Source organism: Coregonus clupeaformis, chromosome 20 (assembly GCF_020615455.1).
Source record: "Coregonus clupeaformis isolate EN_2021a chromosome 20, ASM2061545v1, whole genome shotgun sequence".
NCBI lineage: Eukaryota > Metazoa > Chordata > Actinopteri > Salmoniformes > Salmonidae > Coregonus > Coregonus clupeaformis.
In genome coordinates, this window is record NC_059211.1 from 44848617 (window position 1) to 44874998 (window position 26382).

At 41.6% G+C, this 26382-nt stretch overlaps 2 protein-coding genes across 3 annotated transcripts; one reads left to right on the forward strand and one right to left on the reverse strand.

The window, feature by feature from the left end:
• The first annotated feature begins 520 nt into the window (after positions 1–520).
• Positions 521–18816, forward strand: LOC121533491 (semaphorin-4E). The gene is made up of 15 exons (XM_041839473.2): positions 521–676; positions 13018–13415; positions 13584–13726; positions 13942–14004; positions 14173–14271; positions 14561–14660; positions 15037–15147; positions 15422–15573; positions 15759–15931; positions 16234–16390; positions 16545–16767; positions 16857–16972; positions 17362–17525; positions 17634–17686; positions 17808–18816. The coding sequence occupies exons 2-15, from the start codon at positions 13307–13309 to the stop codon at positions 18545–18547; spliced, it is 2403 nt and encodes an 800-aa protein (XP_041695407.1). The 5' UTR covers positions 521–676; positions 13018–13306; the 3' UTR covers positions 18548–18816.
• Positions 18817–19359: 543 nt separating this feature from the next.
• LOC121533492 (secretory carrier-associated membrane protein 4-like) lies at positions 19360–23649 on the reverse strand. Of its 2 annotated transcripts, XM_045205514.1 has the most exons (8): positions 23565–23637; positions 23253–23292; positions 22977–23008; positions 22081–22209; positions 21802–21958; positions 21601–21702; positions 21202–21319; positions 19360–21031 (listed from the first exon to the last, which is right to left on the reverse strand). In XM_045205514.1, the coding sequence occupies exons 3-8, from the start codon at positions 22981–22983 to the stop codon at positions 20849–20851; spliced, it is 696 nt and encodes a 231-aa protein (XP_045061449.1). In that variant the 5' UTR covers positions 22984–23008; positions 23253–23292; positions 23565–23637; the 3' UTR covers positions 19360–20848. The 2 variants fall into 2 exon arrangements, with proteins under 2 accessions (XP_045061449.1, XP_041695408.2); XM_041839474.2 differs by lacking the exon at positions 23253–23292 and having other exon boundaries at positions 23565–23649.
• Between the last annotated feature and the right edge of the window lie 2733 nt (positions 23650–26382).

The window sequence follows — 26382 nt, forward strand, 5'->3', positions numbered from 1 at the left end:
ATATTTCAATATTTTCTTGCAATGCTAGTGTCAAAATTGTGAACAAATATTATGTGACTGCCAATTGTGCTATACATGTATACAAGGACAATAACATACATCAAGTTCGTTTTAGACAAAGTCTTTAAAATTATAGCCTACCAGAAAACCACGTCAAATGGTGTCATCCTAAAAACGGAGAAAATATATCAGTCTAATGTAACAGTCAATCAACGTCAATCATTCGAAAATAGAAAAACATGGTCACGTGATGCATGTCCCCAACCAGGTACTTGTGGTGCTTTCAAGACAACTGGGAACTCAGGAACAAACGAGGTCAAATCATGACGTCAGTGACCTTCAGGTCGGAAGTCGGAGTTCGATAAAGATGCCCGAGTTTCCGACTTGGAATTCCGTGTTGGATGACCATTCAAAACGTTTTTACCAGTCGGAGCTCGTTTTTTTCCGAGTTCCCAGTTGTCTTGAATACACTGATGTCGGAAGTGGAGATTTACGAGTACCCAGTTGTTTTGAACGCGGCACTGGTAGAGACCGCTTCCATGGGATTATCGCGTTAACGCGCACACTAGCCAGCAAACGTTACAGGTGGAGCCGAAAGATAATATCGATGTGAAATGGAAGATACTTTGGATCAATTTCTAACGATGTAGACTGAGAATAAATAGTGCTATTACCGGTAAGTCGTGTCGGTCTATTGGTATTTGAACTTGCGCGAGCAGCATTTGTTGGGTTGTTCTTCATGGGTGAGATACATTTGTAACAAGTGAAATGATTCTCAACTAGCAAGCTAACTAGCCAGCCACCTTGGTAGCAGGTAAAGTGGTGTAACAAGATTATTATCCACGGCGTGCACTCCTTTTAGTGGACACGTTTGACTAGTTTTAAGGTGTAGTGATTTTCACCTGTCCTATTCTGTAATAAAAGTAACTCATCAATATTAGCCCGATTAAATTAAAGGGTTATAGCACGTACGTTTTATAACTCACCTTTTCCCATCTGTCATTCCTTTCATTTCTTTATCAGAATCAGAAATGTATTATTTTACATCGTTTTTATGAGTCATAATAACACACCTCATGGACTATAGACATAGTCCAGGTGTGAGGTTGAATCAGCAGGTAAATCACAGTCAAGTCAGAAACATTGACTAACTGAGAATTATGCAAACGTCTGTTATTAATTATGAGAAGTGCTTTCAATCATGTATTAGATGGAACCTCTTTTTGACTAGCTGTCCACTGTTTTTTAAAATCTATTCTCCCAAAGATGTCATCAACACAGAATGACTTTAAATATCTGAACAATAGGTAATATTTTCAATTTATTCAAAGATTGTTTATATTGTAATAGGGAAATGGGTTTATGTCAATGAACATGTAATTAACCCAGAACCAAACGTCTTGCGTAATTGGTCAAATGTTTATGTAATCTGTGGTCCTCTGTAGCTCAATTGGTAGAGCATGGCGCTTGTAACGCCAGGGTAGTGGGTTCGATTCCCCGGGACCACCCATATGTAAAAATGTATGCACACATGACTGTAAGTCGCTTTGGATAAAAGCGTCTGCTAAATGGCATATCATTTTTATTATTCATGAGAGATGAATGAACATGTTGTCATTGTTGTGTATTATCGACACACATAGCTGGTAACACGATGTCAAATCCCAGTGCAATTGGTACGCTGCATGACAGCTCAGAGGCAGGAAACATTGGTGTAAATTCTCTAAATCAATAAGGATTGATTTTACCAGTGGAAACACATTGGACATGACCAGCCTGGTATGCCGATATTCCCAGTGGCAAAGTGGGACCTGCTCAATTAAATAGTCAATATGTCAGTTGGCAGAAGTTGGGTATTCCCATAAAACTGTAAGGAGGAGCCTCTGTGAGCAGCGTGAGATTTGAAGGAGTTCAAATTTTCCTTTGTCTCCCAGCTCCTGCTGAGACTTGCCCATGATGTGTTTGTGTAGGCAGCCTAGCCATGCATGTTTCACTGATTGTGCTCAATTTGTTAGAACAGGGCCTAGTAAATAAAATAAAAGGTTATTGTCTGTTTATACTCAAGTCATTGTATAAAACATTGTTTCATAAATTGTTATAGCCTACAGTGCTGTGAAAAAGGATTTGCCCCCTTTCTAATTTCCCTACTTTTGCATATTTGTGATACTGAATGTTATCAGATCTTCAACCAAAACCTAATATTAGATAAAGGGAACATAAGTGAACAAATAACACAACAATTACATATTTATTTCATAAACAAAGTTATGCAACACCCAATTCCCCTGTGTGAAAAAGTAATTGCCCCCTTACACTCAATAACTGGTTGTGCCATCTTTAGCTGCAATGACTCCAACCAAATGCTTCCTGTAGTTGTTGATCAGTCTTTCACGTCACTGTGGAGGACGAGATGGGTCCCAATTTTACTCTTAGGCCTGAATGCAAAGTGCTATGTCTGGAGAAAACCAGGCACAGCTCATCACCCGTCTAACACCATCCCTACCATGAAGCATGGTGGTGGCAGCATCATGCTTTGGGGATGCTTTTCAGCAGCAGGGACTGGGAGACTGGTAAGGATAGAGGGAACAATGAATGGAGCCAAATACAGGCAAATCCTTGATGAGAAACTGCTTCAAAGTGCAAACGACCTTAGACTGGGGGCGAAGATTTACGTTCCAACAGCACAATGACCCCAAGCATACAGCCAAAGCAATGCTGGAATGGCTTCAGAACAAGAATGTGAAAGTCCTTGAGTGGCCCAGCCAAAGCCCAGTCTTGAATCCCATTGAAAATCTGTGGAAGACTTGAAGATTGCTGTTCACCGCCACTCCCAATCTAATTTAACTGAGCTTGAGGAAATCTGCAAGGAATAATGGGAGAAAATCCCCAAATCCAGATGTGCAAAGCAGATACAGACACACCCAAGACAACTCAAAGCTGTAATCGCCACCAAAGGTGCTTCTACAAAGTATTGACTCAGGGGTGTGAATACTTATGCAAATTAGATATTTCTGTATTTCATTTTCACAACATTTGCAAAAATGTTTTCACTGTCATTATGGGGTATTGTGCGTAGATGGATGAGAAACTCTTTAATCCATTTTGAATTCAGGCTGTAACACAACAACATTTGGAATAAGTTAAGGGCTATGAATACTTTCTGAAGGCCCTGTATATACACTGAGTGTACAAAACATTAGGAACAGCTGCTCTTTCCATGACAGACTGACCAGGTGAAAGCTATGATCCCTTATTGATGTCACCTGTTAAATCCACTTCAATCAGTTTAGATGAAGCGGAGGAAACAGGTTAAAGAAGGATTTTTTAGCCTTGAGACAATGGATACATTGATTGTGTATGTGAGCCATTCAGAGGGTGAATCGGCAAGACAAGATTTAAGTGCCTTTGAAAAGGGGTATGGTAGTAGGTGCCAGGCGCACCGGTTTAAGTGTGTCAAGAACTGCAACGCTGCTGGGTCTTTCACGCTCATTAGTTTCCCGCGTGTATCATGAATGTTCCACCACCCAAAGGACATCCAGCCAACTTGACACAACTGGGGGAAGCATTGGAGACACAACTGTGGGAAACATTGGAGTCAACATGGGCCAGCATCCCTGTGGAACGCTCGACACTTTGTAGACTCCATGCCCCAACGAATTGAGGCTGTTCTGAGGGCAAAAGGGGGGTTCAACCAATATGAGGAAGGTGTTCTTAATGTTTTGTACACTCAGTTTATACCCAATGCAGCATTTAGCCTAATTTACACATTTACCCCTACTCTCAACATCTGCTATGTACAGTTGAAGTCGGAAGTTTACATACACTTAGGTTGGAGTCATTAAAACTCGTTTTTCAACCACTCCACACATTTCTTGTTAACAAACTATAGTTTTGGCAAGTCGGTTAGGACATCTACTTTGTGCATGACACAATACATTTTTCCAACAATTGTTTACAGACAGATTATTTCACTTATAATTAACTGTATCACAATTCCAGTGGGTCAGAAGTGTACATACTCTAAGTTGACTGTGCCTTTAAACAGCTTGGAAAATTCCAGAAAATGATGTAATGGCTTTAGAAGCTTCTGATAGGCTAATTGGCATCATTTGAGTCAATTGGAGGTGTACCTGTGGATGTATTTCAAGGCCTACCTTCAAACTCAGTGCCTCTTTGCTTGACATCATGGGGAAATCAAAAGAAATCAGCCAAGACCTCAGAAAATAAATTGTAGACCTCCACAAGTCTGGGTCATCCTTGGGAACAATTTCCAAAGGCCTGAAGGTACCACGTTCATCTGTACAAACAATAGTACACAAGTATAAACACCATGGGACCACGCAGTATTTGCCCCCTTTCTAATTTTCTCTACTTTTGCATATTTGTGATACTGAATGTTATCAGATCTTCAACCAAAACCTAATATTAGATAAAGGGAACATAAGTGAACAAATAACACAACAATTACATATTTATTTCATAAACAAAGTTATGCAACACCCAATTCCCCTGTGTGAAAAAGTAATTGCCCCCTTACACTCAATAACTGGTTGTGCCATCTTTAGCTGCAATGACTCCAACCAAATGCTTCCTGTAGTTGTTGATCAGTCTTTCACGTCACTGTGGAGGACGAGATGGGTCCCATTATGCCTGGCGAAAACCAAACACTGCATTCCACAGTAAGAACATCATACCAAAAGTCAAGCATGGTGGTGGAGGTGTGATGGTTTGGGGATGCTTTGCTGCCTTAGGACCTGGACGACTTGCCTTAATAGAAGGAACCATGAATTCTGCTCTGTATCAGAAAATTCTACAGGAGAATGTCAGACCATCCGTCTGTGAGCTGAAGCTGAAGCGCAGCTGGGTCATGCAGCAAGACAATGATCCAAAACACACAATCAAGTCTACATGAAAATGGCTAAAAAGCAACACATTTGAAGTTTTGGAATGGCAAAGTCCAGACCTAATCCCAATTGAGATGTTGTGGCAGGACTTGAAACGAGCAGTTCATGCTTGAAAACCCTCACTGAGTTAAAGCAGTTCTGCATGGAAGAGTGGGCCAAAATTCCTCCACAGCGACGTGAGAGACTGATCAACAACTACAGGAAGCATTTGGTTGGAGTCATTGCAGCTAAAGGTGGCACAACCAGTTATTGAGTGTAAGGGGGCAATTACTTTTTCACACAGGGGAATTGGGTGTTGCATAACTTTGTTTATGAAATAAATATGTAATTGTTGTGTTATTTGTTCACTTATGTTCCATTTATCTAATATTAGGTTTTGGTTGAAGATCTGATAACATTCAGTATCACAAATATGCAAAAGTAGAGAAAATTAGAAAGGGGGCAAATACTTTTTCACAGCACTGTATATGAAGTCCCCAGTGGCTTCACTATACATAACCCTGGTCACTCATAACCCCATTCACGGCAAAAACGTTTTGCAATTCGTTTTATTATTCCAGCTAATTAACTTTCTCAACCTAATAACACATCTGGTGGCCTATTGTCATCTTGATAAAATTATTTATTTTAGTTATCTGAGCTAGCGAAAACATAATCTCGTCCTGAACTGGGTGTGTTTTCTCCACACAATGGTGTTTCACAACAGTGGCTATGACACAAGGACTGTCAGAGGTGAACTCCCAGTTTCCTGTTCAAACCCAGCCCCATGGAACACACTGTCACTGCCATTCACAGCTCTGGTAAATCAGTTACAGTACAACTCAATTCTGGGCAGCAGTAGCCTACAGATTAGGAGAGGGCATTTTTGCTCAAGTCAAATGTAGAAGCACTACTAAGGCCTATTTTCAGACCATTTGCACCAAATCAATCTCCAGATGATGATATTGGAGTGTCAGTGCAAGTTTGGGTTTTAGTGTTCTGGGTGCTGCCATATCAGGTCCGCCACAAAGTACACATGTGGATGCCCTTTGCCTTCTCTAGTGGAGCGCTACATATTTAACTATGCCAGAGGTGGTTGAACTTAATATCCACGACTAAAAATATATTTATGACAGTAAAGCCTTTATTCAAAATGAATTTAAAAAATATACAGTGGGGGGAAAAAAAGTATTTAGTCAGCCACCAATTGTGCAAGTTCTCCCACTTAAAAAGATGAGAGAGGCCTGTAATTTTCATCATAGGTACATGTCAACTATGACAGACAAATTGATGAAAAAAAATCCAGAAAATCACATTGTAGGATTTTTAATGAATTTATATGCAAATTATGGTGGAAAATAAGTATTTGGTCACCTACAAACAAGCAAGATTTCTGGCTCTCACAGACCTGTAACTTCTTCTTTAAGAGGCTCCTCTGTCCTCCACTCGTTACCTGTATTAATGGCACCTGTTTGAACTTGTTATCAGTATAAAAGACACCTGTCCACAACCTCAAACAGTCACACTCCAAACTCCACTATGGCCAAGACCAAAGAGCTGTCAAAGGACACCAGAAACAAAATTGTAGACCTGCACCAGGCTGGGAAGACTGAATCTGCAATAGGTAAGCAGCTTGGTTTGAAGAAATCAACTGTGGGAGCAATTATTAGGAAATGGAAGACATACAAGACCACTGATAATCTCCCTCGATCTGGGGCTCCACGCAAGATCTCACCCCGTGGGGTCAAAATGATCACAAGAACGGTGAGCAAAAATCCCAAAACCACACGGGGGGACCTAGTGAATGACCTGCAGAGAGCTGGGACCAAAGTAACAAAGCCTACCATCAGTAACACACTACGCCGCCAGGGACTCAAATCCTGCAGTGGCAGACGTGTCCCCCTGCTTAAGCCAGTACATGTCCCGTCTGAAGTTTGCTAGAGTGCATTTGGATGATCAAGAAGAGGATTGGGAGAATGTCATATGGTCAGATGAAACCAAAATAGAACTTTTTGGTAAAAACTCAACTCGTCATGTTTGGAGGACAAAAAATGCTGAGTTACATCCAAAGAACACCATACCTACTGTGAAGCATGGGGGTGGAAACATCATGCTTTGGGGCTGTTTTTCTGCAAAGGGACCAGGACGACTGATCCGTGTAAAGGAAAGAATGAATGGGGCCATGTATCGTGAGATTTTGAGTGAAAACCTCCTTCCATCAGCAAGGGCATTGAAGATGAAACGTGGCTGGGTCTTTCAGCATGACAATGATCCCAAACACACTGCCCGGGCAACGAAGGAGTGGCTTCGTAAGAAGCATTTCAAGGTCCTGGAGTGGCCTAGCCAGTCTCCAGATCTCAACCCCATAGAAAATATTTGGAGGGAGTTGAAAGTCTGTGTTGCCCAGCGACAGCCGCAAAACATCACTGCTCTAGAGGAGATCTGCATGGAGGAATGGGCCAAAATACCAGCAACAGTGTGTGAAAACCTTGTGAAGACTTTTGACCTGTGTCATTGCCAACAAAGGGTATATAACAAAGTATTGAGAAACTTTTGTTATTGACCAAATACTTATTTTCCACCATAATTTGCAAATAAATTCATTAAAAATCCTACAATGTGATTTTCTGGATTTTTTTTCTCATTTTGTCTGTCATAGTTGACGTGTACCTATGATGAAAATTACAGGCCTCTTTCATCTTTTTAAGTGGGAGAACTTGTACAATTGGTGGCTGACTAAATACTTTTTTCCCCCACTGTATTCTACGCACAATACCCCATAATGACAGTGTTTTTAGAAAATCTTGCTAATTTATTGAAAATTGCCATCAAATTGGATGCACCTGAGCTCATGTGCAAATTGAGCTCAGGGGCATCCAATTTCTTTTCATCATCCTCTTGATTGGAGTCCACCTGTGGCCAATTCAATTGGACATGATTTGGACATAATTTAGAAAGAAACACACCTGTCTATATAAATTCCCACAGTTGACAGTGCATGTCAGAGCAGAAACTATTATACCATGTCCAAGGAACTGTCAGTAGAGCTCCGAGATAGAATTTTGATGACACATATATCTGGGGAAGGGTATAAAATAGTTTCAACACTCTAGAAATTATCTCCATCATTGGTAAATGGAAAAAATATGGAACTACCCAGACTCTGCCTAGATCTGGCCGTCCGACCAAACTGAGCAAACAGGCAAGAGGGACCTTGGTCAGGGAGGTGACCAAGAAACCAATGACCACTCTGATAGAACTCCAGAGTTCCTTGGCTGAGATGGGAGAACCTGCCAGAAGGACAACAGTCTCTACAGCACTTCACCAATCTGAGCTTTATGGGAGAGTGGCCAGACTGAAGCCACTCCTGAGAAAAAGGTACATGACAGCACGCCTGAAGTTTGCAAAAAGGCACGTGAAAGACTGAGCGCATAAGGCAAAAGATTCTGTGGTCGGATGAGACAACAATTTTACTCTTAGGCCTGAATGCAAAGTGCTATGTCTGGAGAAAACCAGGCACAGCTCATCACCCGTCTAACACCATCCCTACCATGAAGCATGGTGGTGGCAGCATCATGCTTTGGGGATGCTTTTCAGCAGCAGGGACTGGGAGACTGGTAAGGATAGAGGGAACAATGAATGGAGCCAAATACAGGCAAATCCTTGATGAGAAACTGCTTCAAAGTGCAAACGACCTTAGACTGGGGGCGAAGATTTACGTTCCAACAGCACAATGACCCCAAGCATACAGCCAAAGCAATGCTGGAATGGCTTCAGAACAAGAATGTGAAAGTCCTTGAGTGGCCCAGCCAAAGCCCAGTCTTGAATCCCATTGAAAATCTGTGGAAGACTTGAAGATTGCTGTTCACCGCCACTCCCAATCTAATTTAACTGAGTTTGAGGAAATCTGCAAGGAATAATGGGAGAAAATCCCCAAATCCAGATGTGCAAAGCAGATACAGACACACCCAAGACAACTCAAAGCTGTAATCGCCACCAAAGGTGCTTCTACAAAGTATTGACTCAGGGGTGTGAATACTTATGCAAATTAGATATTTCTGTATTTCATTTTCACAACATTTGCAAAAATGTTTTCACTGTCATTATGGGGTATTGTGCGTAGATGGATGAGAAACTCTTTAATCCATTTTGAATTCAGGCTGTAACACAACAACATTTGGAATAAGTTAAGGGCTATGAATACTTTCTGAAGGCCCTGTATATACACTGAGTGTACAAAACATTAGGAACAGCTGCTCTTTCCATGAGACTGACCAGGTGAAAGCTATGATCCCTTATTGATGTCACCTGTTAAATCCACTTCAATCAGTTTAGATGAAGCGGAGGAAACAGGTTAAAGAAGGATTTTTTAGCCTTGAGACAATGGATACATTGATTGTGTATGTGAGCCATTCAGAGGGTGAATCGGCAAGACAAGATTTAAGTGCCTTTGAAAGGGGTATGGTAGTAGGTGCCAGGCGCACCGGTTTAAGTGTGTCAAGAACTGCAACGCTGCTGGGTCTTTCACGCTCATTAGTTTCCCGTGTGTATCATGAATGTTCCACCACCCAAAGGACATCCAGCCAACTTGACACAACTGGGGGAAGCATTGGAGACACAACTGTGGGAAGCATTGGAGTCAACATGGGCCAGCATCCCTGTGGAACGCTTTCGACACTTTGTAGACTCCATGCCCCAACGAATTGAGGCTGTTCTGAGGGCAAAAGGGGGTTCAACTCAATATGAGGAAGGTGTTCTTAATGTTTTGTACACTCAGTTTATACCCAATGCAGCATTTAGCCTAATTTACACATTTACCCTACTCTCAACATCTGCTATGTACAGTTGAAGTCGGAAGTTTACATACACTTAGGTTGGAGTCATTAAAACTCGTTTTTCAACCACTCCACAAATTTCTTGTTAACAAACTATAGTTTTGGCAAGTCGGTTAGGACATCTACTTTGTGCATGACACAATACATTTTTCCAACAATTGTTTACAGACAGATTATTTCACTTATAATTAACTGTATCACAATTCCAGTGGGTCAGAAGTGTACATACTCTAAGTTGACTGTGCCTTTAAACAGCTTGGAAAATTCCAGAAAATGATGTAATGGCTTTAGAAGCTTCTGATAGGCTAATTGGCATCATTTGAGTCAATTGGAGGTGTACCTGTGGATGTATTTCAAGGCCTACCTTCAAACTCAGTGCCTCTTTGCTTGACATCATGGGGAAATCAAAAGAAATCAGCCAAGACCTCAGAAAATAAATTGTAGACCTCCACAAGTCTGGGTCATCCTTGGGAACAATTTCCAAAGGCCTGAAGGTACCACGTTCATCTGTACAAACAATAGTACACAAGTATAAACACCATGGGACCACGCAGCCGTCATACCGCTCAGGAAGGAGACGCGTTCTGTCTCCTAGAGATTAACGTACTTTGGTGCGAAAAGTGCAAATCAATCCCAGAACAACAGCAAAGGACCTTGTGAAGATGCTGGAGGAAACAGGTACAAAAGTATCTATATCCACAGTAAAACAAGTCCTATATCGACATAACCTGAAAGGCCGCTCAGCAAGGAAGAAGCCACTGCTCTAAAACCGCATCAAAAAGCCAGACTATGGTTTGCAACTGCACATGGGGACAAAGATCTTACTTTTTGGAGAAATGTCCTCTGGTCTGATGAAACAAAAATAGAACTGTTTGGCCATAATGACCATCGTTATGTTTGGAGGAAAAAGGGGGTCTTGCAAGCCGAAGAACACCATCCCAACCGTGAAGCACGGGGTGGCAGCATCATGCTGTGGGGGTGCTTTGCTGCAGGAGGGACTGGTGCACTTCACAAAATAGATGGCATCATGAGGAAGGAAAATGATGTGGATATATTGAAGCAACATCTCAAGACATCATTCAGGAAGTTAAAGCTTGGTCGCAAATGGGTCTTCCAAATGGACAATGACCCCAAGCATACTTCCAAAGTTGTGGCAAACAAGGACAACAAAGTCAAGGTATTGGAGTGGCCATCACAAAGCCCTGACCTCAATCCTATAGAACATTTGTGGGCAGAACTGAAAAAGCGCGTGCGAGCAAGGAGGCCTACAAACCTGACTCAGTTACACCAGCTCTGTCAGGAGGAATGGGCCAAAATTCACCCAACTTATTGTGGGAAGCTTGTGGAAGGCTACCCGAAACGATTGACCCAAGTTAAACAATTTAAAGGCAATGCTACCAAATACTAATTGAGTGTATGTAAACTTCTGACCCACTGGGAATGTGATGAAAGAAATAAAAGCTGAAATAAATCATTCTCTCTACTATTATTCTGACATTTCACATTCTTAAAATAAAGTGGTGATCCTAACTGACCTAAGACAGGGAATTGTTACTAGGATTAAATGTCAGGAATTGTGAAAAACTGAGTTTAAATGTATTTGGCTAAGGTGTATGTAAACATTCGACTTCAACTGTAGGTGAATTGCATCAATTATGGAGCTGTCGATTGAGTAAACAACAATCAGGCATGATGCAGTCAGCATTAGAAAATATATTCAAATTGAGAAAGTTCAATTGTACAAATGATGTAACTTGGGCTTTGCGTAGTTCTAAGTTGTTTGTTTTATAGATCCTCAAGCTGGTTTCACTGGCTGTACTAGAAAAATTACCATTCATCTCCTATAAAAGAACACACCATCGGATTTCACACCATTGTGTTTCTCAAATACTTCACACGCCGTTTGAAAGCCACCTAAAGGTGAGGATGGTTGATCATGTAGATAGATGTGGCTTAGGTGTCATAAAAAGATTCACGAATCTACAGACTGATGTGAAACTTCACTGGAGGGTCAGTGACATCATTTGACGACGTGTTTTGTATTGACTCTCTCAACGTGTTAAATGTTTCATTGTTTGCCATAAAATACTAAAAACACCAGGAAATCAGCTCCAAGTGATTTTTAATTTTGGAAATCTGTTCCCAAGTATTCCCACGCATAATAGAGAGGCAAGTGATCGTATACAAATGTAAGCAAGGTTTGAAATGATTATGTTTTAGTCAAATATTATATCTGTTTGGGCTTCTTGCGGTCAATTCGCAGTCTACAAATTATTTGTAATTATGTTCCGACCATCCACTTCCGACCATCCAAAAGTTGGCCCGCGGCTGAATCTAGTTGATGATCCCTGTTGTAGGCATTCCTGCTTGTCTTCACTGCTTGGACATGTCTGTCAAACACAGTGAATAACAACTTGTAGTCATTCAAACCAGCTGTAGTGCTTAACTGTAGCCCCACTCGCCTGAGGCGTAAGGTATGTGTGCTCTCCTTGCTCTGCCAACAGTTGAGCAGTCGTTAGCATGCACCAGCTCGTTTCTGTGTTTTAAGTAACAACAAGGAACCAGCATGTCAGTTTTTTGAGTCCGTTTAACAGTATTTCTGTGTTTTTGAACTTTGAAAGAAATAAGTAATCAGCGTTTTGTGTTGCTTGTCATGGATAGGGCCCTAGGTTTTTCTTGTGCACGTGACCTGTCTTGGAAAAACTCCATGGGCCCTTGTTTAGTTTAAAGGGCTCTCCACAGTCTACTCAACGGATCCGACGCAGGGTCGTTTGTGTAGCTCTCTACATAGTTCTAAGTACTTTTGTGAGGCTGCATTTTTGGAATGCGACTCAAACGGAGCTCCATTTGCGTAGACTGAAATCACTGTGGAGAGTCCTTAACTAGGGCCCACTGTTTGTCCTAGTCAGGTCTTATGGTATGGAAAAACTCAAGTGCTCTAGTCATAGGAGCAGAAGGGACCCAACCCAAGTATTAAAACCAGTGACTCACAGGGAACTCAGAAAGTTATATTAGATAGTCAGTGTGATCTGCATGCATGCCCCTACCTGAGCATATTCCCAGCTGCTAGTATCCTGGTAATCAAAAGGAAGAAGCACACTCCCAGGTCCTTACCCAGGTCCTTATTATTGGGGGAGGACAGGCAGGAAGAGAGAGTAAGGGAGGTGGAGACCTCTTCATTTCTTCCTTTTAGCCAGTTGGATCATAAAATCAACATGTTCTATATTTTGTCTTTAGACGGCATATAGTAGTCCATGTTGTGTCGCTCTCACTCATGTATTGTGTTCTCATGTCCCTAGGTGAGAGCCTCTGGACCAGCATAAAGATCCCCTGAATTGGGAAGTTTGAGCTACCACATCCTACAACAGTACCTGGGACAGCATGGATTCACTCCTGAGCTACAGAGGAGGTAGCAGCAGCGGCAAGTGTTTGTTGGAGGCTGATACCAACATAGCTATCGACCATCAGAATACTAAGATTGGAGTCTCTATAGAGACATGAACTGCTGTCCTTGATCTACAGTGTGTTATTGTGTGAGCAAGACTAAGCAGCGTTCCCACACATCCCCTCCCACCTGGGCAAGAAGCCATGTCTCCTCTCTCTGCCCTGGGTGTTTTCTGTGGATTGTTCCTTCCTCTGTCTCTTAGTGAATACAACACTCACAACTGTATCCCACGCAAGAGTGTCCTCTACCAGGGTAAGTCCCTCACTCTCACTTCTCCCCTGTTTTCTCATAACGGTGTAGTGAAGTTTCCTCAAATACTAAAATGTTGGCCTTATAACTAGTGAATGAACACACACACACACACACACACAGTTTGTGATACAGAGCTATCATTGAGTTTTCAAATGCTTTCCTGTTTAGACAATATGAAGCTGTTCAGAGAGCAAGGGATTTGTAACTACTCCACCATGTTGGTTCGAGAGGATTTGGGCCTGCTGCTGCTTGGGGCTCGAGAGGCTGTCTATGCCCTGGACATCAATGATATCTCCATCAAGAAGTCATGGGTAGGAAGTAGAACTTCTGTTTATTACAGGTATTCAGATATCCTCTTTAGCTATCAGTTATCCTGTATCATTTGCATACACCAATTTTATAAATCACAAATGGACTGCAATAAAAGGCTGCTGTAACTACTTTGCGGTGACCTAATACCAATGCCTTGGAACCATAAATCCATTACCTAGAACATACTTTGACGTGCAGCTCTCTGTTGTGTCAGGTGTACTGGCGGGTCACTGAGGAGAAACAGATGGAGTGCACATACAAAGGGAAACATGCTGAAGTAAGTGGCTCCATCAATCATGAAACAGTTCTCCCCGCAGACAGCTGTGTGAAGTGAGTTGTTTATCTGAACACCAACAGAAGACATGACAAACAGAACCAGATACATACACTGAAATCATACATTACTATATCAACCTTGACATTTCTCATCCCTGTTCTCTTGCAGATCGAATGCCGTAACTACATCCGGACGCTGCATAAAGTGGATGACGGCAGAATGTATGTGTGCGGGACAAATGCTTTCAGTCCCACCTGTGATTACATGGTAAGTATAGCTTGGCCAGAACAGGACAGCAGGACATCTTCCTGTAAGAATAGCTCTGTTGTTTGAAGCAATCATGTGACTGCTGCAGGCAGGCAGTTGTCACTGAATATTTACAGTGAGTGTGAAGTGTTTGCATACTACAGACACCTTTCTGCCTTCCGTCTCTCTATTGTTAGTGGCTACTGAGTGTTAACTAATTTTGCCCTCGGGGGTATATTCCTGCTTCTCTCTCCCTGAAACAATGTGAATGAATACAGCTAAATAGTGTCTTTGTTTCTGACCCTGACAGACGTACTCTGAAGGACAGCTGAGACTAGAGGAAGCGCAGGAGGAGGGAAAAGGGAAATGCCCCTTTGATCCCTTCCAGAGATACTCTTCCATCATGGTCGGTATGTACTGTGACTCTCTGTCTGTCTCTGGTTATCTGCCCTACACAATCGTGCACCCATTGAAGTTCAAAGGGCACCAACTGAAAAGTGGGGTTTCAAAGGTGCAATCTCTAACTTTCATTTTCAGTTGAAAGTGCTGCCGCTGCACTTGTTTGTTAATTGAGGGGGAGAGTTTGTAAAGTGAGGGGGCTGGGTCTTCTTTGAATTGAACACATTTTTTGCTTTATGGCTGAATGTGTTTATACTACTTTGAGTTGCCAGTGGCAAAATTAAGATTGCACCTGTAACTCTCCAAATATTTACAATATTATTTACTTTGCTTGAAGATCCATTATGTTTCCCCGTTGTGATTCTTGTTATGTCTCTGATCTGCCAGGAAATGACCTGTACTCTGCAACCTCAATCAACTTCCTGGGTTCTGAGCCTGTGGTTCTCCGCAGCTCTTCCTCTGCACTCCGCACCGAGTTTAAGAGCTCCTGGCTCAACGGTCAGCTCTCCCTTTCTGTTCATACTTGTGTTATAAACTTGTATACTGCTATACACCATGCCTTAGATTCTATTAATGTCTGCACCATATCTCCTCTAACACCTGAAGATGAACTTTGAATGGCAAAATGTATCCATAGCATTTTACATACTCTATGTGCCTTGAGTAATAACCTAGATCCTATAGGTCTCTGTGTTTTGAATTATGAAACTTCAGCTACTCCTGTAAAACAGTTCCTGATAGGTAGCGTAATAAGTGCTCATTATGATTTCAGAGCCCAACTTTGTGTACATGGACCTTGTCCCCGAGAGCAATAACAACCCAGAGGGCGATGATGATAAGGTTTACCTGTTCTTCAGCGAGAACGCCATGGAGTATGACTTCTACAACAAGCTCATGGTGTCACGAGTGGCTCGTGTATGCAAGGTAACAACTTGCTACAAATTTACTTTCAGTTGCAATAAGTTTCATTGGTCCATACATGGTATTTTAAATATAAAGAAAGGAAAGTATGTGTACACTGTTTAAACAGTGCAAGGGTATAGTGTGTGCATGTGTCCCTTCTCTCCAAAAGCATTCACTTGTTTGACTAGAACTCACACTGTGTGTAGGGGGATATGGGCGGCCAGCGGACGCTCCAGAGGAAGTGGACGTCGTTCCTGAAGGCTCGTCTGGACTGCTCTCTGCCAGAGTCCAGCCTGCCCTCCATTGTACAGGATGTCTTCCTACTCAAAAACGATGACTGGAGCAAAAGTGTTTTCTACGCAGTGTTCACTCCCCAGTCGTGAGTATTGTCAGTAGAATCCAGTGGCTTTAACGTTGGCAACATTGTTTCAGTGGGAAGGGGACTGAGATTCTCACTATGTTTTTAATGGTTGCTTTACACGCACGTTTACCATAATCATAGGGCCAGGAGTTTTTTCCGACCCTGTGACCTGACCAGAAACCCCAGGCTAATAGAAGGCTAACTATAACTAGTGCCTAGGGTATTTTCCAAGTGGTCAGGAAAGACATAGGGACCTAACCATGATATACTGGTGGTTTGAAAACATCAAACATGTTTTTCTGACTGTGTGTTTGCACTAGGAGCTTGTCCGACATGTCTGCAGTGTGTGCGTACAGTGTGTCAGCAATCGGAGACGTGTTCAATAAGGGGAAGTTTAAGACGCCAGTGACTGTGGAGACGTCGCATGTGAAGTGGGTCATGTACAGTGGAGAGGTGCCCACCCCCAGACCTGGAGCCGTATGTCCCATTTTAATATTATTGTGAAGATCTAAATGGTTTAGGGCCACAAAAGGAAATGATCTACTTTTCTACAGTTCAGCTACTAACTCAGCACTAATAAATGTATTATTTTCAAGTTATTACCACTCATCAATCCTCTGTTGTTTTTCAGTGCATTAACAATGCAGCGCGGGCCCTTGGGATGGAGCGCTCCCTGGACCTGCCAGACAAGACCCTGCAGTTCATCAGGGACCGGCCCCTCATGGACGAGGCCGTGCGCCCTCTGACTGGGGGTCCGCTGCTGGTCAAAAAAGGAGCCATGTTCACACGACTGGTGGTGGACAACGTGCAAGCTCTGGATGGAGAGAGATACGCAGTCATGTTCATCGGCACAGGTACTGTACAGCGCACACACAGCCCTAGAACAGACTTCTTCTGGCAGTGGATCTCAGACAATGACATGGGTGTCCTTCTCTCCTTACAGAGAACGGCTATGTGCAGAAGGCAGTGAACTACGCTGGGGAGATGTTCATCATTGAGGAAATACAGCTGTACCAGACCCCAGAGGCTATCAGGACGCTACGCCTCTCCTCCAGCACGGTAACACTAACTCAGTCAATCAAACTTTGATTTGTATAGCGCATTTAACAAATGCGTTCTTCACAAAGTTCTTATTGGCAACTCTGGTTTAAACTCCCAAGGTGCAGCAACATTTTACGAAGCATTTTGCAAAACAACGTTTTACTGATATTGTGGTCATTCATACAATGTAAACATAAGGGTTTTACGGGATCAATGGCAGTTTATTGTTGTCTCCTGGCATTTCTGCAGACCGATGGTTACTCATTTACTTTTTATTTCCTTGGCACTTACAATAGATCATTCGAGGAGAATGGCATTGTGTCATTGCTGTTACCAACAGTGGGTGGAACAGACTCATCGAGCTGCTGACACTCATGTGGTATTGGTTTGTGTTCTTGTTTCCCCAGGGTCAGCTGTATGCAGGCTCAGAGTATGGAGCTGTGCAGATGCCTCTGAGTGACTGTGGCCGCTATGAGTCGTGTCTGGACTGTGTCTTGGCCAGAGACCCTTACTGTGGATGGGACCTCACCACTGGCATCTGCTCTTCTGTGGCCAGCTCATCCTCTGACATGTACGTTTTCACTGTAGACTAACCTCTGACTTTAAATAAAGATTAGTGTGTTTACTATATGTTAGAATTTAAGTATACCCTAATGTTTCAAGTTTATTTATCTTTCAGGAACATGATTCAAAGTCTAAAAGATGGTAATATATCAAAATGTCCAAAATCAGGTAAATTGATTTCACAATATTTAAATGTTCAGCACACTACGAACAAAGAACAGATGTAGTCATCACTTCCTTTGACGAGTAGATGCACATAGGAATGCTTGCGTTTTTGTGTGTATTGCAGAGACTGTGAAGCCAGAGAACTACACCTTAGTCCCTGGGAACAACATCAAGCTGCCGTGCCATCCTGACTCCAACCTGGCTCAGGTACACTGGCTCTTCTTAGGGCAACAGCTGCCGTCTGATGCCAAGTATTACATCTACAACGGAGGGATCCTCATTCTTAATGCCTCTGCCACCGACGCGGGCCAGTACACCTGTGAGTCTGTAGAGCAGGTGAACAGCAGACCGCACACCAGGACTATGGCAGTCTATCAACTGCAGCCCCACACTAACACAGAGGATGAGGAGGAGGCGAGTGAGACGACGACAGAGTCCCCCCATAGCCACAATACCCCACTACCAGAGCTCCTGGAGGTGCCACATACTTTGGAGCCCCCTCTCCCTCCTGAGTCACGGAGTGAAGATAGCAGGGTGGTAGGCCTGCAGGTGGCGGTAGCTCTCCTCTCTCTGATGCTGGTTGGTCTAGTAACCTGGAATCTGTATAAAGGAAGCTTTAGAAACAGATCTTCAGAGAACTCAGGTGCCTGCCAGGTGAAAAGGCTGTCAGTTGACTACATGCACATTCAAAACAATAGGACTTCAGAAATGAAGTTGCTGGGACCTACACCCAGTCATAACGCTAACAATAACCATCACACAGTCATAGCTTTCAAAGGGAATGGGGAGCACCACTTTTCTCCAGGACACAACATTTCCACTATGGACGGTTTGGGTTACATTGACAACGAGTCAGAGATCTGACCCTGAGTGTTCACCACTCTCTGGGGGTTTGCCCTCTTTCTCTCTTACCAGGCAGCTGATTTAGGACACTAAGGCCATGTCAGGCTCTGTATATTGGACTTAGAGGCACGTTTGTTATAATATTTTTCTAGGAATTGTCCATAAAAACATTTCCCCACCAGGTTGAATTTATTTTGTATAGTCATGCCATAATGCAAATATACAGTGAGCTCCAAAAGTATTGTGCCCAATATAAATGAATGGTAAATAATGTATTGTGTCATTTGAGTCAGCTTTATTGTAAATAAGAATAGAATATGATTCTAAACACTTCTACGTTAATGTGGATGCTACCATGATTACAGATAGTCCTGAATAAATTGTGAATAATGATGAGTGAGAAAGTTTCAAATCACAAATATCATACCCCCAATACATGTTAACTTCTCACTATTTTTGTTTCTTTTTTGGCCATTTTAATTGAAAACAATCACAGTAAGGTACTTAATTGTTCCCCAGAAATGATTTGACATTGAGATAAAAAGGCTGCATTGGACCTTTTTTATGTAAGATGTGTGACGTAACTGACGTAATGTCAGTCACTTCACTGGAGTTTGTTTTTGTACTACACAATGATGGACAGATGAGGTCTGTGTTGTATATCCCAGCCAGCCATTATGATCTACTGACAGCTGTGAATACAGTATTGGTATGGAGTTTTATACTGTATTGATTATATTGAAAATAAATGCATACTTTAAAGTATGAAATAAACACTAAAATGTGATGTGATAATTGTCAGGAAGAGAAGCTGAATAACACCAGTCAGAAGGTCTTAATAAGAATATTTACTGAATTGTTTAAGTTAGTGAGTCATTGCTTGCCTCATACGATCCATCCTGATCTCGCAAGCTTACATTCTGTTTCAATACACGGACACAGTATCTGTGTAGCGAAACAATGTAAGCTTGCAAGATCAGGATGGTTTGTTCTAGGCTGAGTCATTGCAGCAACGCATTTGAAGCATTTAAGAATGTCTAAATATTCACTACAGAATGACACGCATTACAGACAAGCCATACAAAACAAACAAAAAATAAACCTCATTATGGTAGTTAACCCTGGAGAGGAACACTTGAATAGAAAATAAAAGTTAAGTCACATACTCAAGATGAGTGGCTGCTGCTCTCCCAGCCAGACTCCAGCCTGGAACACACTGACAGAGATGAGCTGTTTTGGAGTACTGGCTAGAGAGAAGGGTGCTTCCACAACAGGGCACTGACCATCAAAAGCAAAGAAAGAAGAGATCAGTACACTGCACCCGATTAGTGAAAAATAAAAGGCTCAGGTTGAATAAGAAGGATACAATATTCCTTTGATGTGAAATCTAGCATTAGTGATAAATGTGTTTAAGCACATTTCTCATTGGCTTTGTCTAGTTACACTGAAACATGTAGCAGTACTTAAGGCGACAGTCAAGCAAATATTTTTTTTTACATGCAAATACTGTATGTACGATTAAGGCGCGTTTAGTTTTCAGAAACAAGCCAAAGAAGATCAAGTAAAAAGAAAAGGTATCAAAAACAAACACTTGTGATATCAATAAAAAAACAATACATTATCACTAAGTAAAAACATCCATATTTCCAGCTACAAGAGGAGAACCCTGATCCTTCAGTCACGTCCAGTAGTGTTAAGGCTTTTGTTGATTTCATACAGTACAGTATTGAATTGGCAAGAATTGATCCAAAGACAACTTTGAAATCACCTTGCTTCTTTTCTGTTTCAGACATTTTAAGATAAGGCACAAGCCTTTGACATATCAATTTTATTGAACAGTATTAATTCTGCTACTGTAATATAAACAATCTATAATACAAGACCCCTTTCTAGCTCTCCAAGTACAAATGAAAATCATATTTTTTTTTATTTCAGTCGCTCTTCCAAATATGAGGGAACATATTCATATTTTGAGAGTAGAAAATAAAAATATTTAAACATATGTAATGGATCATATTTTGGATATCCATCACACATTTTTCCAACAATATAAGGCTTAGATTAGTTTTCCTGGAAAAGCTTCCCACTCCAGTAAACAGTGTCTATAACAGTGGCCTCTTTAAATCTAAAATGAAGTACTGCTGAATAAAATCAGCTGATTATCCTTTTTTTCTTAACATTCTTACTTAAATTCCAGCTATGCCTTTCATATATTATCAAGGTGAGATTGTACAAGTGTGATGTGGTGGACAGTGATGTGGTGGACTATCCTGCATGCCATGGAAAAAGTGCTCTGTCTCCATCTAGAGTCCACTTAGGGTTTTACCAGGGGCCATTGTCTGGGTAGCTTGGCACAGAAGCAGGGTATTGGGGTAGGCTTGGGCCAGTTTCAGTGACAGCATTGAAGCCGGCCTCTCTCACAGGGGCGCTCTTCCAGAGTCCATTGGTCCACTCTTCCTGTGCACGCTCAAAGCTGCCCCCTCCGCCACGGTACATCCTATGAACCTGATAGAAGCAGAGCAGACAAACCAACTAGTTATACAGTCCTGAAAGTTTATTCTCTTTCCTTGCCTACAATGAGTGAATTGTCAAAATGTTATGTATTTTTCTGATTTGTGTGTGTGTTTCCAGGTGCTCATGCATTTTTTAGGTGTGTGTGTGCGCGTTGGACTCACCCTGATGAGAACCAGTCCCATCAACACAGTCACCAGAGTAAAGAGCAGAGCTGAGAATAGCATGACTACAGCAGAACCCACGTTGTAGCTGAAAAACAGCACTGTCGCGATCCAACCACTTTGGGGGTTCATCAGAGTGGTGGAGCAGTGGGGTTAGTATTTGTCAATGGCATGAATACTGGATTACATCAGCTGTAGTTATTCACCTATCACAGCATGACACTGCAGTGAGTAAAATGAAGGTGGCATTGATACATAATCTACAGGTGATCTTTATTGCTAAGCTGTGAAGATTTTTCTATATTCCTGAGGTAAGTGAGGCACAAGCCATTCAGATATAGCAGCCAAAATCCTAGACAGTCCCTTCCAGACTTGAGGATATAAAATATTCATTCTCACCAAGCACCCCAACCAGAGATGCCCACAGTCTGAATGAGAGCAAGAACACACTGGAGGAAGAAGATGAAGAAGAAGGCCATGAAGTTGAAGGAACTGTCAGCCCTAGGAAAGAGAAAGGGAGTTATGGAGTCAGTCAAGAAAATTGTATTTGGAGTGCAAAATTATAGATGTTTGGCTTGACGTTTGTTGAGTGGACCTTACCGAAAGGCCTTGTAGAGAGGTCTAAACCAGCATGTGTAGCTGCACGGACTGAAGAGAAGAAGCCAGAGCAGGGAAAGGCCGAAATTGGCTGCACTTCCACCTCCTGCCCACCAAGCTATGCATGACACCACGTTCACACACAGTGTGACTGAATACACTGCAGAGAGGAGCAGAGACACCACAAAACATTAACATATTCACTCAGCATTGAATGAAACACAGTCCAGTTCCCAGAGTAGGCCTATATGTGACCCAATAAAGATTGTTGGTGTAACTCACACATCCAGAGGTTGTAGACCCTGCGCACCAGCTGTCGGTGCGGGGCTGGGATCTCCTCCTCCACATTCTGGTAAAAGCAGGGCTTGATTCTTAGGAACTGAGGCAGCGGGGGGAAGTTGTTGACCCGCTCTGAAAACAGGAAACGGATGATTACACGTGGGAAAACAGGATGTCAGTGAAACGAGAATACGGTGAATTTTGAGAATTTTTTGGAATATAACAAATGGTGAGGCACAATAGTGAAAGTGGTCAGTGTTATTAGTTGATCTTTATGGCCACAATTTAACTATGAAAATTTGTGATTAAATTATTATTTTATTTTTTATAATAATAATGCGATAAAAAAAAAAATATATATATATATATATATATATAGTTACGTCAGGATATTATTTTTGCCAATATATCGTATTGTTTTGACAATCGTAATATTATTTTTGCGCTAGTTGGCTGTAGTTGCACCAAAACTCCAGTATTTTTCCTTCATTGCTTGTTCTCCATCTTCTTTTTAAATACGGAGCCAATTTGTTTTCAGCACTTATTTCCATGAGTGATCAAAACTTGTTTTCACATGGCTCCCTCTTGTCCCTCTGCAGCAGACATATGGTGAGCAATAGGTTGGGAACATCGAATCGCAATACATATAGAATCGTTAGAATCCCAATACATATCGTATCGGCATCAATGTATCGCGATAATATCATATCGTGAGGTCCCTAGCAATTCCCAGCCCTAATGAGTATGGTATGGCTATTTGAATAAAAAGATTGAGTGTGTCACTTATAATCTGTGTCATGCGTATACATTACTTGTAACAGGTACATGTCATGTTTCATGAAGAACATAATTGCATTGTTTACAGCAAGACTTCAATTGCAAAACATTTAGATACAAACCTGTCATTATGAAATCCTATGTGTGTCCTTTCCTGCAACATAACACAAATAATTGGCATACTTTACATCTCATAAACATTCAAATAAATAATTATCTGGGAACGTGCAGTGTGTGATTTATAACTAATCAACAACAAAATACTCTCAGTGATATCAAGATGATGACAAAGATTAAATTATATGCATGAGATAGTCAGGTCACGTGTCCCTACTAGATATGGGTATGCTAGCTAGGAGGTAATTTTCTAGTAAACCCAGTTTAAAAGATACACTTACCTTTGATAACTTCGTAAAAATAAGAAATGTAAGTAGCTAGCTATATTTAGGCAAGAAAATAAGACCACGCGTAAGATACAATTTTGACTAACTACCCCTATTAGCCAGGTAATTAGCTAACGTAAAGTTAGCTAGTACTACTGTCAGTATGTAGATAATGATTTGTTAGCGGTCTTCAAGCGAAATGTCATAAAAAGGTCAGCTGCCATGTGGATACAATGAACTGATTAATAGCAGATTCAATGTTAAAGAAATAAAGCTAGTGATTGTGTAACTTATTTTCTTGTAATTCAATGTTTTGCTAGCACCTACCTGAAAACCACTAACTCAACTCGGTTCGGGATGGTCGTAACTAGCTACCACAGCCACAAAGGCATAAACCCCGCCTATTTCTACAATTTATCTTCTTAAAATCGGATTTTACACATAAACCTAACCTTAACCCTTACCACATTGCTAACCTTATGCCTAACCCTAACCTTAAATTAAGACCAAAACGCGACATTTTGTTTTCATAAATTTGTATGGTATAGCGAATGTTGACTTTGTGGCTGTGGTATCTAGCTGGTGGAAACCGTTAGGGGTCGCGTCGAACCAAAGCCACCGCACTGCATTGAGGGAGTGGTAGTTCAACACAGGTCCCACCAAAGCAAATTTAAATACGATTGTTTCGATTGTGAAACTACAGATCCCGTAACCTATAGAGGGCGTGGACAGGAGACGTGTGACTTCAGAGAGAGCTGGATAATTCTTGTCCCTAGATAAGAAAAGCTACGTTATGGCAAATTAACAATGATGTATTTTCTTGATCAACTATCAGTTTTGTGGAGTTGATGTTGAATAAGTTTTTTCTATTGTCAGGAGTTTACTATTGTCCGATTCCCTTGACATACGTTATATTGTATTTACCATAGGCTTAGGCAACTGTCTTTTCCATGTGGGTACCGTACTGTGTCCTACAAATATGTCCTACAACACCTTTTGCACCCGACAGTAGCAGAAACGCAAACAGAATATGTGAAGAAACTTCAATTCTGCTGATCTCAGTCACACCTAATTAATCCATCACTACCTCTACAACTTGCCTCCCACACCTCAACAAAAAGGCTCATACTTTTCCGAAACTTTAGTATTTTCTGGTGATTTTCATTGAGACATGATACTTGGTTGGCAACTGTATTCTCAAAGGAGTTGATCAATGATAATTTTGTCTGCAACTCTTAATTGTACAGTTGAAGTCGGAAGTTTACATACACTTAGGTTGGAGTCATTAAAACTCGTTTTTCAACCACTCCACACATTTCTTGTTAACAAACTATACTTTTGGCAAGTCGGTTAGGACATCTACTTTGTGCATGACACAAGTAATGTTTCCAACAATTGTTTACAGACAGATTATTTCACTTATAATTCACTGTATCACAATTCCAGTGGTTCAGAAGTATACATACACTAAGTTGACTGTGCCTTTAAACAGCTTGGAAAATTCCAGAAAATTATGTAATGGCTTTAGAAGCTTCTGATAGGCTAATTGACATAATTTGAGTCAATTGGAGGTGTACCTGTGGATGTATTTCAAGGCCTACCTTCAAATTCAGTGCCTCTTTGCTTGACATCATGGGAAAATTAAAAGAAATCAGCCAAGATTGTAGACCTCCACAAGTCTGGTTCATCCTTGGGAGCAATTTCCAAACGCCTGAAGGTACCATGTTCATCTGTCCAAACAATAGTACGCAAGTATAAACACCATGGGACCACGCAGCCTTCATACTGCTCAGGAAGGAGACACGTTCTGTCTCCTAGAGATGAACGTACTTTGGTGCGAAAAATGCAAATCAATCACAGAACAACAGCAAAGGACCTTGTGAAGATGCTGGAGGAAACAACAGGTACAAAAGTATCTATATCAACAGTAAAACGAGTCCTATATCGACATAACCTGAAAGGCCGCTCAGCAAGGAAGAAGCCACTGCTCCAAAACTGCCATTAAAAAAAGCCAGACTACGGTTTGCAACTGCACATGGGGACAAAGATCGTACTTTTTGGAGAAATGTCCTCTGGTCTGATGAAACAAAAATAGTTTGGCTTGCTACATTTGCACACACTGTATATATATTTTCTGTTGTATTTTTGACTTTATGTTTTGTTTACCCCATATGTAACTCTGTTGTTTTTATCGCACTGTTTTGCTTTATCTTGGCCAGGTCGCAGTTGCAAATGATAACTTGTTCTCAACTGGCTTACCTGGTTAAATAAAGGTGAAATAAAAAATAAAGAAATGACCATCGTTATGTATGGAGGAAAAAGGGGGACGCTTGCAAGCCGAAGAACACATTTACATTGTAGTCATTTAGCAGACGCTCTTATCCAGAGCGACTTACAGTTAGTGAGTGCATAAACATTTTTTCCCTCTCATACTGGCCGCCTGTGGGAATCGAACCCACAACCCTGGCGTTTTGAACACCATGCTCTACCAACTGAGCTACACGGGAGACCATCCTAACCGTGAAGCATGGGGGTGGCAGCATCATGCTGTGGGGGTGCTTTGCTGCAGGAGGGACTGGTGCACTTCACAAAATAGATGGCATCATGAGGAAGGAAAATTATGTGGATATATTGAAGCAACATCTCAAGACATCAGTCAGGAAGTTAAAGCTTGGTCGCAAATGGGTCTTCCAAATGGACAATGACCTCAAGCATACTTCCAAAGTTGTGGCAAAATGGCTTAAGGACAACAAAGTCAAGGTTTTGGAGTGGCCATCACAAAGCCCTGACCTCAATCCTATAGAACATTTGTGGGCAGAATTTAAAAAGCGTGTGCGAGCAAGGAGGCCTACAAACCTGACTCAGTTACACCAGCTCTGTCAGGAGGAATGGGCCAAAATTCACCCAACTTATTGTGGGAAGGTTCTGGAAGGCTACCCGAAACGTTTCACCCAAGTTAAACAATTTAAAGGCAATGCTACCAAATTCTAATTGAGTGTATGTGAACTTCTGACCCACTGGGAATGTGATGAAAGACATAAAAGCTGAAATAAATCATTCTCTCTACTATTATTCTGACATTTCACATTCTTAAATTAAAGTGGTGATCCTAACTGACCTAAGACAGGGAATTTTTACTAGGATT

What these genes read in the sequence shown, in the direction of transcription:
- LOC121533491 (XM_041839473.2), top strand. Translation starts at nt 13,307, where the DNA reads ATGTCTCCTCTCTCTGCCCTGGGTGTTTTCTGTGGATTGTTCCTTCCT. An exon ending in TAAGAGCTCCTGGCTCAACG is followed by an intron (nt 15,148 to 15,421) that starts GTCAGCTCTCCC and finishes TTATGATTTCAG; the next exon opens with AGCCCAACTTTGTGTACATG. An exon ending in ATCAAAATGTCCAAAATCAG is followed by an intron (nt 17,687 to 17,807) that starts GTAAATTGATTT and finishes TGTGTATTGCAG; the next exon opens with AGACTGTGAAGCCAGAGAAC.
- LOC121533492 (XM_041839474.2), bottom strand. An exon ending in ATCTCTGGTTGGGGTGCTTG is followed by an intron (nt 21,320 to 21,600) that starts GTGAGAATGAAT and finishes GAACCCCCAAAG; the next exon opens with TGGTTGGATCGCGACAGTGC. An exon ending in TGGGACTGGTTCTCATCAGG is followed by an intron (nt 21,032 to 21,201) that starts GTGAGTCCAACG and finishes TGCTTCTATCAG; the next exon opens with GTTCATAGGATGTACCGTGG.